The sequence below is a fragment of the Micropterus dolomieu genome, linkage group LG20 (genome assembly GCF_021292245.1).
Source record: "Micropterus dolomieu isolate WLL.071019.BEF.003 ecotype Adirondacks linkage group LG20, ASM2129224v1, whole genome shotgun sequence".
Taxonomy (NCBI): domain Eukaryota; kingdom Metazoa; phylum Chordata; class Actinopteri; order Centrarchiformes; family Centrarchidae; genus Micropterus; species Micropterus dolomieu.
In genome coordinates, this window is record NC_060169.1 from 28,959,265 (window position 1) to 28,979,173 (window position 19,909).

Sequence of the window (19,909 nt, forward strand, 5' to 3'; positions counted from 1 at the left end):
TTGACGTATGTATGTATGATGAAACAGGTTCATCACTTTTCTTATAATCCATTAAAGACAATCCAAGCAGCCAAGCAGTTCATTATCCACCCACCAAAAAATATGCATATATCGGTTTATAAAGGCCTAAAGAATTTCCTCTGTTTATTTTGAAATAACTGCCAATTGTTTTTGCCTGAAGGTTTTCACTGTGAAGAGCAGTGAGTTTGCATCTTTAAGTCCATCTTAATAATCACATGCCCATAAGTCATCAAAAGGGTAATTGGTTGCTGTATTTGTTCCTCCTGTCTTTACTGGCCTCAAAGAGATTTCTTTCTAAAGGGATTTCATGGGGGAAGTGATGGGGGACAAAGCCCACCGCTCTCGTTTTGAATTAAATTGCATTTTGAAGCTCAGCTCAAACTGATATGAAGCTTCAGCAGTCTGACTTCGATAAATCAAAAAGTTACAGTACAAAATACCCTTTCTGTGCTTTGGTGCCTCACGTGGTCTGTATGCGCAGAACTTCTGAAATAAATGTATTTGCCCATGCAGTAAGCTGATACTGACAATTCTGTATTAGTATTTTTTTTGTTTATTTTTCTCATTGTCAGATTTATTTTAGATTTACCTTTGATGCGAATACTGACGCCATTTTTGAGATTCATAAACACTGGGGTTAAATATACCTAGACTGATTATATAATATATTGATGAACGAAAAATGAATTGATTTTAATTTTTATACCGTCAAATGCTTAGACTGTCTGTGCAGGTGATCGATCACCAGTTACCTCTTGGATGTATCTTTAAGGCATTTGTCAACAACATAACACAAAATACTCTAACAGCAAAGCAGTGCAAACATTACTGTTTGTACTTGGAATGGGTTTTCATCACTCTGGCTTTCGTCTCACCATATTTATGTTGTGTTTTTTTTCCCTCCCACAGGAAAATTGTCATCAAGATTGGGAAAAAGAAAAAGCGAAAGCCTCAGTCTTCAGAGGAGGAGTCAGATGATGACCATCCCTCTCGACACACTTCTAAAGATGACGACTCTGTAAGATCCAGCTTACACACAAACACACGCACAAAAACACACTCTAAAGTTGACATACATATAAACCTAAAGGACAAGTCAATGTTATTGTAACTGGGGCTGTAATGCTTGGGAGCACCTGGAGTGTGTTTCACTTCAGTAAAGCTGTGAATCCTCAACTATGAGGCAACGCCTGGATTTTAGGTGGGAATTTCCCTGCATGCATTTGCTTGTCCTTCGATTCCCCACTATATTCATATGGTTCATGTGGAGGTCATGCAGTAGGTGGCTATCTCAAGTGTACAATGTTTAGTTGATCATGTCACCATGCAGCATTATCTAGGTCGACAGTAGCACCTGCACATGTACACAACAGTTGTTAATTTTAAAGGAAATGTTGTTGCCACAGCAGCCAGTGAAATTAAACCTCTCCAGGGATTTCTTTTTGTTTGTTTGATAACATAACACTTTGTAAAATTTAATTATTACATTGTTTTTTAATCCATAATGATAGCCACAAGGTACTGTTGTGTAAAACTAATGATTGCTCACCTGAAGTTGAGATTACAAAAAATACTAGGGGGAGGGTGTCCACTAAATCCTAATAAAATCCTGGAAGATGGTACACAACAGTGGGTAAGGAGTGAACATTATTTTACATTAGAAGCAAATGACCACATCTGGGAAAAAATGACATTGAAATCTGGGTTCTGTGCCCTTTTGCCCACTGCTAAGTCATGACAGATATCAGCTATGTCAAGAGTGACATGTCTGAATGAGTCGGAATGACAAGTGACTTTGTCTCCTCCTTTGCCCCACCACCCCTCTCTCTTTCTCTCTCTCCTTTTTACGCCCTATCCGGACCGTTGCCTATGATATAATTACGCTTGTTAAACGGAGCCCCTGGCCTTAATTAAAACAGTCTGTTGATGACTCATTTAGGATGATCCTGAGGAGGAAGTCAAGGTAGCATGGCTGACAGCTAGAATAGAAGCACTGCCACCTCAGGGTTTCAGCCCTGTTGCCGTGGCAGGTTTGACTTTCCAGCTTCTGGTCAGCTTGGGCGTAGGGATGTAAGAGGATATGGCCATGGGGATATTATACTCCACACCTAATTAACTTTGGCTCGGTGGCATTTATTCCTAATTAACTACATATTATCATTAGGATGGGCTCGTGTATTGATGCAGGATACAGCAGCCCACGCATATGATAATTATGAAGGCTTGACAGGAAGGAATACAAAGAAGTTCGATTTTAATGCACTCTTGTTTTGTGTGCGGGGGGTGTTTCTGGCTCACAGAACATAATGTTTTTCTGTATTTCTTCCTCAATTTATTATTAAGGTAATTAAGGTAATTTATGGATTATGTTTTTTCATGACCTTCAGGAGGATTGAGAACCCATGTAATTCTTTTGATATGCGTTAATCTGAATGTGAAATGTTTTTGTGTTTAATGTTTTTTAACCATCACTAAGAAATATAATAGTGAAGTGATATTGGAAAAATATATATTCGAATGTAGACAGGATGTTACCCTTATGTAATCTTGTAAACATATGAGTAGCTGGTGTCAAAGTTATCAATATTATGGTATGGACCGTCAGAGATTACTCTGAACTTACATGAGCAAAAAAGATCAATAGTAATAACCATAACAGGTGGGGATTGTTTGTTTGATTTACATGAACTGCAGATGTGAAACAGTAAGATAATAGCATAGCTAAGTAGGAAGTAGCCTCACACTTATAGCCTTGATAATAAATCAGCCATGAATCATGATTTAGGGAACAGTGTGTACTGTGGATGGTGTTTTTTAGTGTGAAATAGTTACATTGCACAAGCGTAAAATAGTTACATTGATGCTTTTTCTGATATATAGCAAGACAGCACTGGTTAACAAGCACACTGAGGGAGGATACTCACCCATGTAATGTTGCATAAGGGAGTAGTAACCAGATCATCGGCCCAGATCAAACCTGCCCCATCTTTAAATTTACTTACTAAAGCCATTGAATCAGAAAGAGAAAGAAATGTGAAATTGTTGGATAATGGGTTTTTTTTTCTTCGCACAATCACAAAAAATTTGAGTAAAAAAAAAAAATTGAACGAAGTAATTCAGGTCGGTTAATATTTTTGAATGTGCGTCTTTCGCTTTGTCTTGCTTTTTTAGAAGAGGCGATCTAATCGGCAGGTGAAGAGAAAGAAATACGCTGAGGAGCTGGAGGCTAGGTTGTCGGATGAAGAAGTCAAGGTTATTGTCAAAGCCAAGAAAACAAACACTGCAGCATCCAAGCAGCCTGCTCTTCAACTCTTTGTAGTAAGTAGCTGTTTCTACAACTCCATCTTAGCTATGAGGTCGAGTTTAAAGTCATGCAGAGTGCAGTGTACAGTCAAAGTATTTTCATTGCTGATAAATCTTACAATTACTTTGAGGTCATTTTAAGTATTTGTTGCCCTACAAACAACAATCCATGCAAATGATTTTTATGGCAGTGATGCACATAAATATTGTTTAACTTATTGATATACTCAAAAAAGCACAAAGACATTTTGTAGAAAAACAACAACACTGCATTCTCAGTGAAGTGCAGCACAGCCTGTTCTTTCACCACCACATTGTGACGTACAAACCAGGACCCCTGCAGTAAGTCCAAAGAGGGAAGATACATATTCAGTGCCTATTTTTAATAATTTAGATGCAACAGCAGAGAAATTAGGAGGGGAGTACTGGGGAGAACACAGCTCTGTTCAAAAACATTTAAACAGAAATATATTGTTCCACCCTGGTTTCTGTTGTCTAAATCAATCATATTACTTCAGTTAGTCTGCACGGGTGGAGGTAGTGCTGGAGTAGCAAACTTTTAATGAAGGGGAAAAAAAGTAGACACCTCAGGAAGGACTGTGCAGTTTTTATTTTTTATTACATGAAGTGCACTGAGGCTTATGCAAAATTCTGTTGTGGTAGATTATGAAGTAACACTTGACATTAAATGTTTCATGTCCACTGTATTTGTAGGAAAATCCCAGTGAAGAGGATGCTGCTGTTGTTGACAAAATCATGTCCTCTCGTATCGTCAAGAAGGAGGTAATGTTTTGCTGCTGTTTTTGCTTTTTTTTCTCTGTTTTTTATTGATTGTAAAAGGTGCAATAAATTGCTTAGGTTGTTAGGATGAAAGGTGCTTTGGAATTGTTTTGCTAGATAGTGAGATCTGAATTATTAACATTATTAACTTTAACATTGTTTTACTTTATTTGGATTTTATCAAAATCTTAAACATGTGTAATACTTTGTAAATAAACCAGCTATAGCATATTATGTTTTATGTTGTTCTAATGGCCAATTGAACATCTGAGCTTTTTGGCTAACACGGCACATTTACAGTGAGGTTGAAAAAATAAATAAAATAGACAAAGTATTAACCAAGTGAAAGAACAACTCAATTTAAAGGTTGTTGTTTTGTTATTTTAAACCTCTCTGCAGCTCTCTCCAGGAGTGGTGGTCGAAGTGGAGGAGTTTTTTGTAAAATACAAAAACTAGTAAGTTCATTGTTTATTTATAACCTCTTTGTGGTTAGTTTAAGTTAGCAGCTCATACACAAGTAAAACACAGAAATATTTGAAATAATATTGGGATTATTTTGTGTTTTATGCCTGTAATCATCCCAGTCTGATTATAGATACTGTTGCGTGTCCTGAAAGATTGGCCAAAGAATGCTGAATAAGAACAATTTGATTACACATAGCATACAAGCAGCTCAGTCGTCCATGGGACAGCTTTCAGTATTGCCATTTATGTTATCATCAAATTTGCAACAGTGATTTAATTTCTCTTCTGTGAACTCTGGGGCATCATTAAGAATTCTAGTGAATCATAGGTCTACTACCGCATTAATTGTGTTGTCAGCCTAATGAAAGGATGGAAAAATGAATGTCACACTTGAAATCGCTATAAACTAGTGACGTGCAATGAAAGAAATGACTGAGGAGATTAGCATCTTTCTGAACAGCATGTCAGCAAAAGACTCTTGTGACCACATCTGTAATCTGTGATTGCACCTGCTGGCCTCAGCGGTCGGCCCAGATGCTGTTCAGAAGGTGTTATTCAGGGTTTCTCACCTTTTTGTGTGTGTGTGTGTGTGTGTGTGTGTGTGTGTGTTTGTGTGCGGGTGTCAGCTCCTACCTACACTGTGAGTGGGCCACAGAGCAGCAGCTGGAGAAGGACAAGAGGATTCAGCAGAAGATCAAACGTTTCAAGATGAAACAAGCACAGAGGGCACTCTTCTTTGCGGATGTAAGGCTGTGTTGTTGTGTTTCTGTCTGTGGACATACTGCATACTGTCTTCATGTGCTTCATGTTTGGGCATTTTGTATGAGCAGGTGTACCTTTTCACAATTTGGTAGCTCGTTGGGTGTGTGTGTGTTTAGTGTGCATGCATATATGAATAGTGTGTGTGTGTGTGTGTGTGTGTGTGTGTGTGGATGTTTAATTGACTTGTGTTTTGTTTATGTGGGCGGGCACATCTGTGTGCATAAATTTGAATATCTTTACTTGCTCAGTAGATACAGTAGTGATGCTGATCTCACATTCCAGATGGTGAGTGGGCACTTAGGTTTATTCTCTCATTTTCTGTCTCTTTTTTTCCCTCTTGTTATCCTTCCTGTCTCTCTCAGATGGAAGAGGAGCCCTTTAACCCTGACTATGTAGAGGTGGACAGAGTTCTGGAGGTGTCATATTGTGAAGACAAAGACACAGGAGAGGTAAAATGAATCCTCTTTCATTAGTTAATCATATCCGTAAGTAGCATGTATGTGTTTATTTGTGTCTACGTGCCTGAACATGTTTTTACTCTTTTCCAGTTCTTTTTTTTTTGTGGTTTTTGTTCCTTTCAGTATATTCTCCACTCTAGTGATGTCTTTGTATCTCAGAAGTGCCCAAGGCCATCCTAATGGGCTTCCTCGCAGCCTTTGTTAATATTATAAAAGCAGAGCTTAGCCTCACTCTATTCGCTCTATTCTCCTCTGTCTGCTGCAGGAGGTGGTATACTACCTGGTGAAGTGGTGCTCTCTACCTTATGAGGACAGCACCTGGGAGCTAAAGGATGACGTAGATCAGAGCAAGATTGAAGAGTTTGAGCAGCTGCAGGCAGCCAAGTCAGACTCGCGCAGGGTGGTAAGCCATTCCTACTGATATTCCTCACTTAACACTGTAGTTCCATTTTCCTATTTCGCACTTGTACTATATGTATATTTGTTTTCTTTTGCTACTGGTATTTTCAAATGCTAATAAGGGACTCCCCCTTTTTAAAAAATCAGTTTCATTTATATAATCATCAAGATTTGATGCAGTGGATTCTTTGGTGACAACAGTATGGTGAAAGTAATGGACAGCCAATTACCACACTGACACAGCAAAGTGAACACCTGCTGCCAGTTACTTCAAAGGCAGTGAATGGTGTTTCTATTGTAAAAGTAAATATAATACTTTTATCAGAAGATATATCCTAGCTAAGGCCTGACTGGCAACAGCTATTCGAGCTAGAAATTGAGGAGGAGGAGAGCTGTGTTTCAACTGTAACCTATAACTTCTGCTCCATGAAGCAAAAACATTATTTTATTTATAGTATAGTAACCGGACTACTCCTAGATCAGTCATGTCATTTATACTGTCCTGGATGAGCACGATTTGACCACCAATTTCACCAATCTTGCCTCTCGCCATATTCACCTCCCTGTCCGCCAGGAAACTGACCACCTGTTTCCCAGTATTGATACAAATGCGTTAATCTTTACAACCATGCGCCTACTATATGTCAGGAATGGTTCCAGGCAAGTTTGAGACACGTTATCAGAACACAAACACCACTACACTATTGTTTTCTGAATTTCCCTGACCTTTTGTAAAACATCAGCACTCACCTGGCTTGCTTCATGTTTTCCTAAGATTGCTCTTTATATAATATTGCCATTGTATATGTATAAAATGTGTATATTCATTAGAAATGTCTTTATCTAAAATATACATTTTAAAATTTTGAGTTCATTTTAGAAAACAAATTCACAACTCTTCATATAAAATTTGTCACTAAGGAGCGGCCCCCAACCAATCTGTGGAAGAAGAGGGAGCAGTCAAGGGAATACAGGAATGGCAACAGCCTCAGGGACTACCAGCTAGAGGGGGTCAACTGGCTCCTCTTTAACTGGTACAACAGGTCAGTTTTAAACACTGTATATGCATACATGCACACATACCCCCCCCCCCACCTCAAATAAATAAAACATGTTTGCTACTGGTGTGAATTGGTCATTGTGGGTTACCTGACCAATATCTGCAACCCAGTGGTATAAAAGGGTGACCATAGTTAGTGATTAATGAAAGAGACATCCTATGAAGTTAAAACTAGAGCTATAGGTGAATACTCCTGCACACCGTCTGCTTTTGCAAATAACTTGTAAATAATTTAGCAAATAACCAAACAGATTACACAATACATTAATGGTCGAACGATAAGGCCTTTTCAGTTGCCAATGTTGCTGATATTTAGATAGCAGGGCAGCAAGATGTATTTTTCTATGTGTCTATATATATATATATATATATATATATATATATATATATATATATATATAGTTATGCTGTAGATTTTAGAGCATGACTGGTGTTGAAGGGAGAGTGGGGTACAGTTTGTCCAAATTGATGTCATTCAACTGCATTATTCTCTGCAGAATAGCAATATATATTTAATGCTAGCCAGTAATGGTTTTAGATTTCAGCTTTTGTCATTTAGGGTGATAAATTGGCTTCATGAGTGCAGGTATCGGCCAATGCAAATTATTTCATAATCCCAGAAATCGGCCCAATTAATCAGTCTATCACTACAATAAATAGAACTCTGGGTAGCTATAGATTATTGTATATCTCTGTACTACAGTCCAAATACCAGTATTCTGTAAGTTTACCTTAGCATAACAAGATTGAACTTATTGAACCTATGTAATGAATTGCTTTCCAATTCAAGCATTACAAACAGTACAATATACCGCAACAATACAATTCGGAGGAAGTAATGGAATAAATATTTCAATGACTATGCCATAGATTATTATGCCATTCAAGCAAATGTCTTGGGACAGCGACATGCTGCCACTCTGCAAAGGTAAGCCAGCCTCAGATAAATAGGAGATTTATAATATATCTTAAACCTCAAACAAACTGGTATCTCGTTGCATACTATATTTAGCTTTAGTAAAGCTTCTGTTGTCCCATGTCGATTGAACACTACGGTTTATGTATTGATTCAGAGAGTTTACGTAGGCATTTTGTATTTCAAGAGGAATCCTCTGGGTGCATTGGAGCTGCAGATAATGAATGAGGAATCACATTTCCGGGGCGTGCGGGTGTGTGTGCGTGTAGTGGGCCACCCTGGCTGTAGTCAAATTATTTGCTTGGGCCTTCAAAGAGAGTCACATTTTCAGTCAAGGGGCATGCTGCTGCAACAACAATTGCTTTTCTTTGCCTACAATCACAAAAAAGAAGCGCTGCACAGTACATCTGGAGAATATGGTGTCAGTGTGCTTGCATTAACCCTGGGAATTGGCTTTATGTGTGAGCATGCAGGAGTTTGGGTATGCCTACGCAGAGAGATTCATCAAAAGTAGAGAGCTACTTAAGAGGCTAGTGGGAATATCTGCACGTTGCAATTAGCATCAAGACATAATACCCCCACCCACTGGACAGCTGAATAAATGGTTTGCTGGAGTACACCACGCAGCAGAGGCAGTTGCATCTCTTTGGTCTGTTATTACTGCTGATGATGTAGTTTTCTCCTCCATTGTTCATGGTTTATTCTTTAAGTATCATGGGATTTGTACATTTTCATTGTTTCCCTTTTTTGTGTACTTGGAACTAATACAAGAATTGTTGCATGCAACAGAAATGCTCCTGATAAACACACGCAACGCTGTCTTGGTGATATGGACATATAATAAATAATATAGTCAGACTTAAAAATCCACATTCCCACACATAATGTTTGCTGTACACAACAGGGATATAATATTGCATTTTCACACAGGCGTCATTGATTTGTAAATGGTCACCACCTTTTCAACACACCTGCCTTGGCTTTCTTCTGCTGTTTTTGTTAATTCTGCCCTAATTGTATCTCAACTTTTCCTCTTCGAAACCTTCTTCTCTCTCAACCCATCAGACGAAACTGCATCCTGGCAGATGAGATGGGCCTGGGAAAGACCATCCAGTCCATCACATTCCTAGAAGAGATCCATCGTGTGGGCATTAAAGGTCCATTCCTCATCATTGCCCCGCTCTCTACCATTGCCAACTGGGAGCGCGAGTTCCGTACTTGGACCCATCTCAATGTGATCGTCTATCATGGAAGCATGGTCAGCAGGCAGATGCTCCAACAGTATGAGATGTATTTCAGGGATGCACAGGTAAATGGGCAAGAATCACATGACAGATCTGTTTTGTGTCATTTTTATTATACATTTTTGTGATCTCAGGAAATGCTTAGAAGAGCTTATTATATATATATTTCAAGTAAGTGAACCAAGGTTGAAAGTCTAGAGAATAAAATAATTTTTCATTATACATTTCTTGTTTGATGCAAAATTCTTTACATATACATAATATACATTTTAGGTTTACAGATGGAGTTATAATGGCAGTGCAGATTTTGCTGTTGTATGTTTTAAGAAAGAACACTGCTTTCTTTTCTAGCGTTGTCTGTGTGTTTTGTCACCACAGTAGTTGTTTTGACCTTAGAAAAGCCAAGAATCAGTCATGGATACACAACGGGGCATTCAGCTTGTCTCGCATATCTAACGCAAATGGAATCGCAAGGATTGAAAGGCCTTTTAGTGCATCCTGACATACCTAATCTTCCCCTTTTTTAAAGACTGATGAGCAGAAAGCAACATCGCTTACAGTCAGCCTGGAAAGCAGTGATTCACTTCGATTAAAATAATCACAGTGCTTTTAAGAAAACAGCCGCACTGTGTCAGCAACATCAAGTCCTGTGAGTAATCTAATGATATGTTTGGAAACAGGAGGCCTCCATACAACAATAGGAGTCGGATATTGAAAAAGCCAGGCAGAACGAGATCACCATGTGTAACACAAAGCCTAGATACACTGGGACTCAGCACTCTGGAACTAGTGCAGCAAACTCACCTATCTCAGTGTTTCGGAGGCAAAAATCACCTGTAGAAAGAGGCAGCAGTTGAAGGATGTATCTTGATATATTGGGCCAAAAGGTTTCTTTTTTTAAACAAAAGGTCTGTGTCAATGCTGTGTGGAAGAAATGGCAGAAAATTTTATATATTTTGTGGGTTTGTTGATTCTGTCATCCAGTTATGTTAATATGTTGTAAAATCTACAATTTTTCTTAAACATCTATACACATAAATAGTACTACAGATTTCAGGCCTTGTTACAGTAATGTCAAAGAAGCTGAAGAAAAACTGTGTTGAAATCAAGTTTAACTGTTTATGATCCCCATGATTACTTATCGAGTTGGACATGAGAAAATTTTTATCATGAAAGTAGTTCATGGTACTACAGTAGCATATAACAAGATTCAAAGAAAGGCGCATGCCCAACCGTAAGTAGGCTGTTAGGTAGCTAGTGAGCCTTGGGCAGAGGCTCTTTGTGGTTGGCAGGCCATGTGATGTGTCACAACAGGCATTTAAAAGCTATTAGTATTCAGACGAACTGTAGGAGGAATTAAGGCGGACGAAAGCAGAACAGAACAGAGCGGAGCCGCCACCGGGCTGTCTCCCAGGCAGCCTGTGATGTCATAGCAGCCCCCAAGGGGAGCTTTCTGTCAGCGCTGCTCAGGCATATCAGAGACAGAGGCTCGTCTACAGCAGTCTGTTGGCTGGCAGGCTGTGGGAGGGGGTTACTGGATAACTGAATATCCCTCGAGGATTGTTGTCAAGGCAATAGATACAAATGGAGAGGTGGGGTGAAGCAGAGCCTCCCCAGACAGACAAACAGACAAACAAACAAACAAACAAACAGCCAGCATAAACCTCACTAGCAGGTGTGCACTCATGTGCTGGTGATACTTTAGATAGCTTCCCAACCAAGAGGTGTGTTTTTAGATTGTCTGTGAAATCTAAAAATAAAGCAAGCCATGTGTTTGCTGCCTGTAGTCTTTCCCTTTTTAACAATTACACACTCAAATTATGTTCTCTCGGAAAGCAGCTCTTTTACTGACAGTACACATCAGCATTCAAACTCTCAAAACTTACCTCTTACACCTAAGCAAATGAAGTGTGTGTTTTTATACAGCTCTACTTGTAGAACGTTTCTAGTCCAGCAATTTCTTGTGCATACAAACACAAATGTCATCTCCTTAAAATTGTGAATATTTTTTAAATGCTTTTTAAACCAATTTAACAAAATTTGTCCTACATCTCTACCCTTTTTGTCTTAAGGGCCGTGTGATCCGAGGTGCCTACAGGTTCCAGGCTGTTATCACCACGTTTGAGATGATCCTAGGAGGTTGTCCCGAACTCAACGCCATAGAGTGGCGCTGTGTTATCATCGATGAGGCCCACCGCTTGAAGAACAAGAACTGCAAGCTGCTAGAGGGCTTCAAGCTCATGAACCTGGTAAATACACCATCAACTTAGAGGGAAAAATGATGCACACATTTCAAATGTTGCTCATTGCTCTTGTTCTCTTCAGGAGCATAAGGTCCTGCTGACGGGTACGCCTCTCCAGAACACAGTGGAGGAGCTCTTCAGCCTGCTCCACTTCCTGGAGCCGGCACGCTTCCCATCAGAAAACACCTTCATGCAAGAGTTTGGAGACCTCAAGACTGAGGAGCAGGTAAGCTCACAGATACATAAAGAATATGTCCTGACACCTTAATGTTTACAGTTGTTAACACCATTTTTCATATTAGTGAATTATATGAAAGTACAGATTAATGATTGTTTCTTAGAGCTCCACAACACACATCATGTGTTCGTATCGTTGCTCAGATATAAAGATCCTATTTTTACAGATGGAACCCTTGAAGTAGGGCTTTTTCTAACTAGGCCACAGTGACATTTTGTACAACACACAGCATATGGTGGATAATGATAACAGATAATGGGGTATTATGCTACTCATTGTTAGACTATGCATTGACACAATTGCTCACAAGAAAAAGGCCTTTTACCTCTCCTCCTGCTTATTGCAGTTTGGCATTTCATTTTTAGGCAGCAGCACTAAAGAGATGCTCGAGGAAAGACCATTAAAACCCATTTGAAGTGTGGTACTCGGGCTGGAAGTTACAATATTTGGAACAGCTAGTACTCAACAGGCGGTACTAAATCTGGAAGCTCTTTGTGCCAGTGGGAATGTGTAATCATTTCATAGTAAAAGTTGCTTCTGCTCATAAGAGCTACTTTTTAACACATAACTGATGCTAGGGCCTGCATGTGTAATCAAATAACACTGGTTAGGGAAAACTGACCCACTCCTGAGGGTCTAGTAGAAACTAAGCTGTGATGCTGTACTTTTAGAAAACTCATGATTTGGGAAATGTGGTTCTGCAGTGCAAATGCAAAAAAATCTGAACAGTGGTTTAAAAAACATAATAACTACATAATACATAAAAACAGCCAGATATTAATAATATACAGTATATGAGTTCGTAAGACTTAGATATAAGATAGTAGTTTGCTGCAGTTAGTGTTTATTTGTGGCATTGATTTAAGTTGGGTGTAAATTAAAATAATGAGCAAGCAATTGCTGTTGAGTTAAACTTAGCGCTAGCTAAGTTTAGCACAGTTAGCATTTACATAGTGAATAGTGTATACAATTTGTAAATTGAAAAGGAAAGCTTGAATACAATAAATTCTCAACTTGGGAATGTTGAGTTGTAACACAACATTTTTTTGTAATTATATGTATGACCCTGCTATTTCAGAACCAGTACAAACACATGCATGCAACAAGCATGTAACCTCTTACCTTTTATACTATACTAGAACTATAACTCTCTTCTCTCATCTTTGGGCCCATAGGTACAGAAGCTTCAGGGCATCTTGAAGCCCATGATGCTGCGTCGGTTGAAGGAGGACGTGGAGAAGAAGTTGGCCCCTAAAGAGGAAACCATCATCGAGGTTGAGCTCACCAACATTCAAAAGAAATACTATCGCGCAATCCTAGAGAAGAACTTCTCTTTCCTGGCTAAAGGAGCTGGCCAGGCAAACATGCCCAACCTGGTCAACACTATGATGGAGCTCAGAAAGTGCTGCAACCACCCCTACCTCATCAAAGGTAGAATGGTACCTTTTTAAGGTTAAATATAGGTTAGTGTAGCACCAAAGGTCTGCAATTCCCAACTTCCTGTTTAGTCCTCAGGAGGTGTTATGGGCTCAATTTAGGAGATTTAAGTGCTCACTATAATTTGATACCTCAAGTGATGTTACTTCAGACTCCACATACTCGTAATGTTGCCTTAAGAAAGCCATGAAAAGTAGATTTGGCATGTGCACTGAATGAGTGTCCACAGTGTCACAGTTGGAAATCTTCCATGTCCCTTTTTTTAAGAATATACCCCTAAATTGTAGTAAAGACTTTAAATAGCATTTAAAAAGGGTGATATTCAGAGATATGGAAAGCATTTGTTACAGATATTCTACTAAAATTACTTTTCCTGCACTTGTACTGTCAAAAAAAGGAGTAAAGCCCTGATCTTCATGAATGGATATAAAATATTGTAAAACAACAACAAACAAACAGGAAGGATGAAAGACACTGTTGCTGATGTATCTATGTCTTTGCTATCTCAGGGGCAGAAGAGAAGATCCTAGAGGACTTCAGGGAGGTGTATAGTCCCTCTGCATTCGACTTTCACCTGCAGGCTATGGTGCAGTCCGCCGGGAAGCTGGTCCTGATTGACAAGCTGCTGCCTAAGATGAAGGCCGGAGGGCACAAGGTCCTCATCTTCTCCCAAATGGTGCGCTGCCTGGACATCTTGGAAGACTACCTCATTCAGAGAAGGTAAGACTGACCGACGACGAAGGATCTGTTATTTATAGCTCAGACTTAAGAAATCCTACGCAAGTCTGAAAAAGTGATTTTTAATAGCATTAATCTCTTGAAGGCGTCATACTTTTTAGCGGTAAAGAAAAAATCAACCGGTCAGTCAGCATACATCATGTTCAATATAATACAAATGAAATATAGGAATGAATAACAATTGAATTTTGAATAGGAAAGTATATGGTTACTGGTCACTGAATTTCTTCTCTCATAGTAAGAACAGAAATCAACTTGCGTCTAAGATTTGTTACAGGGTTTATCTTTTTCTTCCTCTTTCTTATGAGTTAACAGTGCTCAAAAATCCGTCCTTATGATTCAAAGGGATCACCAAATCTTGTGCACATGGCAGGCAGGATTTAGTGGAACAGTATACTGAGAACACTCTGTACATTGCTACACATGTTGTAAAAGATGATCTGACTTGATACAAACTGTTAGGGACAGTATGTCTCCATTTCTACAGTGGTGTGTTTGAGCCTGCAATACATGACTGCCAGTTGGCAGCAGCAGTAGAGGACAGCAGCAGCATTAGTGCTGAGAGACATGGAGCCTAGTGCGTCATCACAACAAATGAGCCAAAATGACACATCCATCCATCCAGTTTTGGTGTTCAGTGTCACAGGGGGCGGTAACATATCCCAGCATGCACTGGACAATAGATAGTGTATACACAAACACATACTTTGTCATGTGTCATGTTCACCGAACCTGCATGTCTTTGGACTACTGGAGGAAATTGGAAATCAGATCAAACAGCTCCCACAAAGTCACACAATTCCCCACCCACCGAGCACAGCAATAGCCGGTAAAGATGATGGACAATAATTTGGACTTACAGCATGGTCATAAAGCTACAATATACAACCTTAGGCTCTGCCAAAGTACAAGATTGTCCTGAGAATCAAAATGTGAGCTCTCACCTTGCCTCCCTCTGTGTGAGTCTTGTTTTGTCTGTGTCAGCAGTGTCTGGGGTAATACCCAGCAGTCCCATAAAAGCTAAGTGGAGTGAGTGGTCTGAAACATTTAGCAAAGACAATCACGGGGAAAGGTTTACAACTAGCCATTAGTTGTAGAATTTAATGGTATTTAGGAATTTGATAATTACAGATAAGACTGTTGGTTTTCTGGTTCTCATCATTGTCTTTATTTTTATTCTGAAGTCTCCCAAATTTCACACCTCAATCTTTTCCATTTCACTTTTTTTTGGGGGGGGTGGGGGGTTGGGTTCCCTACATCTTTTTGTGGCTTTCATGTCTCTGTTTCTGGCTCTCTCTCTTCTGTTACTATTGTAAACATGTGAGGTGCTGCGCAGCATGGACCTCAGACAGGGTTCAGCAGAAGGTTATAGAAGCAGGTGTAGAACGGAAGCAAAATAAAAGTAGAGTTTTGGTGAATTTAAAAGCCTTATGTAAATACTATGGCTGAGTTATGACAGGTTAAAATGACTTATTATAAACTTAATTCATGAAATCAAACTTCCCAGGTATACACACAGATGACCAAAATGTAAATGTCTAATGTTTATATTAACTCTTACCTAAAGCTCAAGGTAAATATCTTAGTGAATAAGTCATGTATTCAATGAGTTACAGGGATATACATCATGTGACACGGGTCATTTTTTTGTGTGTGTTGCAGGTACTTATATGAGCGGATAGATGGACGTGTTCGTGGGAATCTGCGTCAGGCAGCTATCGACCGCTTCAGTAAGCCTGAATCAGAACGCTTCGTTTTCCTTCTGTGTACAAGAGCTGGTGGCCTGGGAATCAACCTCACGGCAGCAGACACATGCATCATCTTTGACTCTGACTGGAACCCGCAGAACGACCTACAGGTATGACCCCACAACCCCACGCACACACACATAGTAAATGTAACTTACTGCTGTAGATTTGTACCACTTCCAAACCATTTCCAAGAATTTTTGGCACTCTGATAGATATCCCTTGTCTTGACTTCTCCTCATGTAAACTCCTGCCAACAAGAATCACCCCCAAGGAAAGTGTTGTACACTGTGTCCAATCAAAAACACATTGCATTATTTAAGTTACCATCTTTTAAGATCAGGTGACATTTGGATCACACTTAAATCAACACAAAAGCTCCTGTTTGTCGGTGCAGTGCACTTTATTCCCTTTTTTCCCTGCCCTTCACAGGCCCAGGCTCGCTGCCATCGGATCGGTCAGAACAAGGCAGTGAAGGTGTACCGTCTGATCACCAGGAATTCATACGAGCGAGAAATGTTTGATCGCGCCAGCCTCAAGCTGGGCCTGGACAAGGCAGTGTTGCAGAGCATGAGTGGCCGAGATAACAGCCTGGGAGGAGGCGCCGGGGGAGGGGTAAGTTTGAAAATTGTCCAAATGGTCTGGAATAGGAATGAAGAATGAAATCATTTAGTCATGTAAATTATGTTCAGTTAATTTTCTGAGAGAGGTGTTTGTTTTCAGACAGTGCTTGAGATGAATATGATCCATTTCTCAAGCTGACCTTGGCTGGATATGACATTTTTCAGTTTAACTATCTCAGCATCAAATTATTACACAAATGAGCAGCAAACAGCAAGAATCTGGTGTGGAACTGGAATAATCATAGAATAGTGGTTACAAATTTTTTTTTATTGTGGCAGAACTTATTTCAACATACCCTGTAAACCCATGTTTAATGTATTTGTTAACTCTATCCACCCTGTTCTGCAGCCACTCAGTTTAGCATCACGTTAAGTAGAGTAAAATCTTAAAATCCAGGTAGTGAAATTTGAAGCAAAGTTAATGTTATGATACAATTACACTGAACATCAGACAAGCACTTTAACCTGTTTCTTACACTCACTAACTATTTTCTGTTGTTGTTGTGCGAGGATGAGTGAAGTTATAAAAATAAGACAAAAGATTTTTTTCCAATTGTCTTTTCGACAATAATAAATGTCAACAGTTTCTGATATATTACATCAGAGGAACAGATGGTAGACAACAAACGTTGCCAAGGAAAGGAACTGTTAAACCCTATAACTTGGAGCTCACCCTTAAAATTTCAACTTGAAGTGTAACTGATCCTATTGGAGTCTAATCTCTGTGAGGGTGTGTGTCAACAGTGTGTGAAGTATGTAGGTGGATGTTTAGCTGGTTGCTGTCCTGAGAATTATCTGAAGTATAAGGAGGTTGAGCTATTCGCAGGCTTCAACATCTGGTCTGACTGAACATATTTGCATAATAAACAGCTGCTGGGGTTAGATACAGGGCAGCTGATGATATGATTTTAATAATAATCCAACATGTGTGTATATGAAGTTTAAGTTAGACAGTTTTCCATACTGTTAAATTTTGCACCCATTTTATTATGTGTTAATTCAGTAGCATTGTTATATATAGTTGCTTGACCCTAAATGTCTGTCTTCCTTTCTTCTTACCTCACAGGCAGCACAACAGCAGCTGTCTAAGAAGGAGATTGAGGATCTGTTGCGACGTGGTGCGTACGGGGCCATCATGGATGAGGAGGATGAAGGGGCCAAATTCTGTGAGGAGGACATTGATCAGATCCTCCAGCGCAGGACAAAGACCATCACTATTGAGTCTGAGGGAAGGGGGTCCACCTTTGCTAAGGTGAATGAAATAAATATATACAACTGCTCAAATACAAGTGATGTTAAATGAAACCTTATCAAGAGCTTATTCTGTGTATACTTGGGCCTCACCCTATAATTAGGGACGACTAGATACAGTATACATCTTGTAGGTCATTGACTGTTTTTTTCCAACCAGGAGCAGCTCAAGATGAATGGAAAACATAATAATGGTTTGATATGATTCTGATGTCTGCTTTCAGGCCAGTTTTGTGGCGTCCGGAAACCGCACAGACATCTCTCTGGATGACCCCAACTTCTGGGACAAATGGGCCAAAAAGGCTGACATTGATATGGAGATGGTCAATGGCAGAGTATGTACTTCACCACAAATAATACAATATGCAGAGCAAAGCATAATTACAACTTACAGCTCTCAAATATCTGTTGCGTCTCACAAAGATATAATCCCTAGACATACTGCAGGGTTGCAGCCCTCCATATCTGTGTTAGAGACTTGGAAAGCCCTTTGAAATGTTGTTTGCCTTCCATTCCCTCTCTACAGAACAGCTTGGTAATTGACACTCCTCGTGTCAGAAAGCAGACAAGGCCGTTCAGTGCCACCAAGGATGAGTTGGCAGAGCTTTCAGAGGGCAACAGCGACAGTGATGACACCAAACCTAAGCTCAGACGTAACCACGACCGCCTCAACAGCTATGGACGCACAGAGTGCTTCAGAGTAGAGAAGAACCTGCTTGTTTATGGGTAAGATGATTCAAATAGTTTAAGCCTTCAAACCACAGCAACTGCATTGATATTGTCCACAGATATGACTGAACTCTGTTTTTAAACAGAAACCTTAAGCCCTTAACAGAAACTTAAAATCTGTAATAGGACACAGGAAACATTGCAGTCAATTGTTTGGTTTTGTCCCATTATCCCTTACTGTATATAACTAATGCCAGTTATACAAACAACCAAGGCTGTCATCAATGTAATAGAAAAGCAAAGCACATGTTGATAAATAAAATAAAAACATCTACTTTCAATCTGAGCCAGTTTTCCTAAATAAACATTTTCACTGTTCATGTCCAGGTGGGGCCGTTGGAAGGATATTCTCAACCATGGCCGTTTTAAGAAGCAGCTGACAGAGTGGGATGTGGAGTCCATCTGCAGGGCCCTGCTCTCTTACTGCCTGGTCCATTACCGTGGAGATGACAAAATCAAAAGCTTCATGTGGGACCTGATCGCCCCCAGTGAGGACGGACGCACCAAGGAGCTGCAGAATCACCTGGGTGAGTCTCTGAACTTTTAGCATGCATTAGACTGGCCTTATTATGTCAGATTGACACATGGAGAGGTTAGACTTAAGAGGGAGTTAGGGAACCTACCCTACACTGCACACTGCACCTATTGACTTTTGACCTCCTCTTGTTCTGGTAGGTTTATCTGCCCCAGTCCCTCGGGGCAGAAAGGGTAAGAAGGCGAAGACCCAGTCCAGCTCTTTTGACATCCACAAAGCTGAGTGGCTTAGGAAACACAACCCAGAGCACATGCTTCAGGACGATGGCTACAAGAAACACCTCAAACACCACTGCAACAAGTAGGTTCCTTATTCCACTTAACGCTGTACAAGAAACATTTTCAAAAGTTAGGTGAGACTTAAATCTAGTGCAGTTTGCTTCAAGTAAGGCATTATGCTTTTTAATTTACTGTATCACCAACAGGAACAGGAGCCAGCTATTTCAATCAGAAGCAGTTTATAAGAATGCAGTTCTAGTAGTACCCACAGTACAGGATAAATATTACTGACTACCTAAAACAGTGTTATTAGATGAAAGAGACAGTTGTAAGGTCTATTATTTGTTCAGCGTTTAACTTGTTTCCAGTGCACATTGCAACCAATAGTCTATGGCTGGGTTGTTTTCTTGTGGGTGGGGGTGTGTGTGTGTGTGGGTGAGATCTTGTCTGTGTTTAAACCTTTATGTCATTATAGCAACTGGCAGGTGGTCATTATTCTCTTCTAGCACAGATTGTATTATTGTTAATATAATCAAGCCTAGAAAGTGTATGAAAATATAATTTGCATGTGGCTCAAATTTTAACTGTAGCTCTTCCAAACCACAGTAATTAGGAAGCACTAAAACGTGTATGGGAGACGACAGTCGACTGATTCATTAAGTGACGTGCATCACATCAAGACCCGCTGACTGATATGAACCTTAATGAGACCTCATCCTAGCTAATGGCCGTCATAGATCT

General features: G+C 39.7%; 1 protein-coding gene across 6 annotated transcripts in view; it reads left to right on the plus strand.

The window, feature by feature from the left end:
* Positions 1–19,909, plus strand: part of chd9 (chromodomain helicase DNA binding protein 9) — a 114,557-nt gene that overhangs the window by 80,591 nt on the left and 14,057 nt on the right. For all 6 annotated transcript variants that reach the window (XM_046033297.1, XM_046033299.1, XM_046033300.1 and 3 more), the window contains 20 exons: positions 931–1,039; positions 3,193–3,339; positions 4,039–4,107; positions 4,504–4,559; positions 5,196–5,313; positions 5,694–5,780; positions 6,055–6,192; positions 7,110–7,231; positions 9,230–9,473; positions 11,481–11,657; positions 11,734–11,877; positions 13,065–13,320; positions 13,836–14,046; positions 15,727–15,922; positions 16,245–16,427; positions 17,502–17,687; positions 17,911–18,021; positions 18,213–18,412; positions 18,743–18,942; positions 19,091–19,250. In XM_046033297.1, coding sequence (XP_045889253.1) covers positions 931–1,039; positions 3,193–3,339; positions 4,039–4,107; positions 4,504–4,559; positions 5,196–5,313; positions 5,694–5,780; positions 6,055–6,192; positions 7,110–7,231; positions 9,230–9,473; positions 11,481–11,657; positions 11,734–11,877; positions 13,065–13,320; positions 13,836–14,046; positions 15,727–15,922; positions 16,245–16,427; positions 17,502–17,687; positions 17,911–18,021; positions 18,213–18,412; positions 18,743–18,942; positions 19,091–19,250 — 3,114 coding nt within the window. The remainder of the gene's footprint in view (positions 1–930; positions 1,040–3,192; positions 3,340–4,038; positions 4,108–4,503; positions 4,560–5,195; positions 5,314–5,693; positions 5,781–6,054; positions 6,193–7,109; positions 7,232–9,229; positions 9,474–11,480; positions 11,658–11,733; positions 11,878–13,064; positions 13,321–13,835; positions 14,047–15,726; positions 15,923–16,244; positions 16,428–17,501; positions 17,688–17,910; positions 18,022–18,212; positions 18,413–18,742; positions 18,943–19,090; positions 19,251–19,909) is intronic.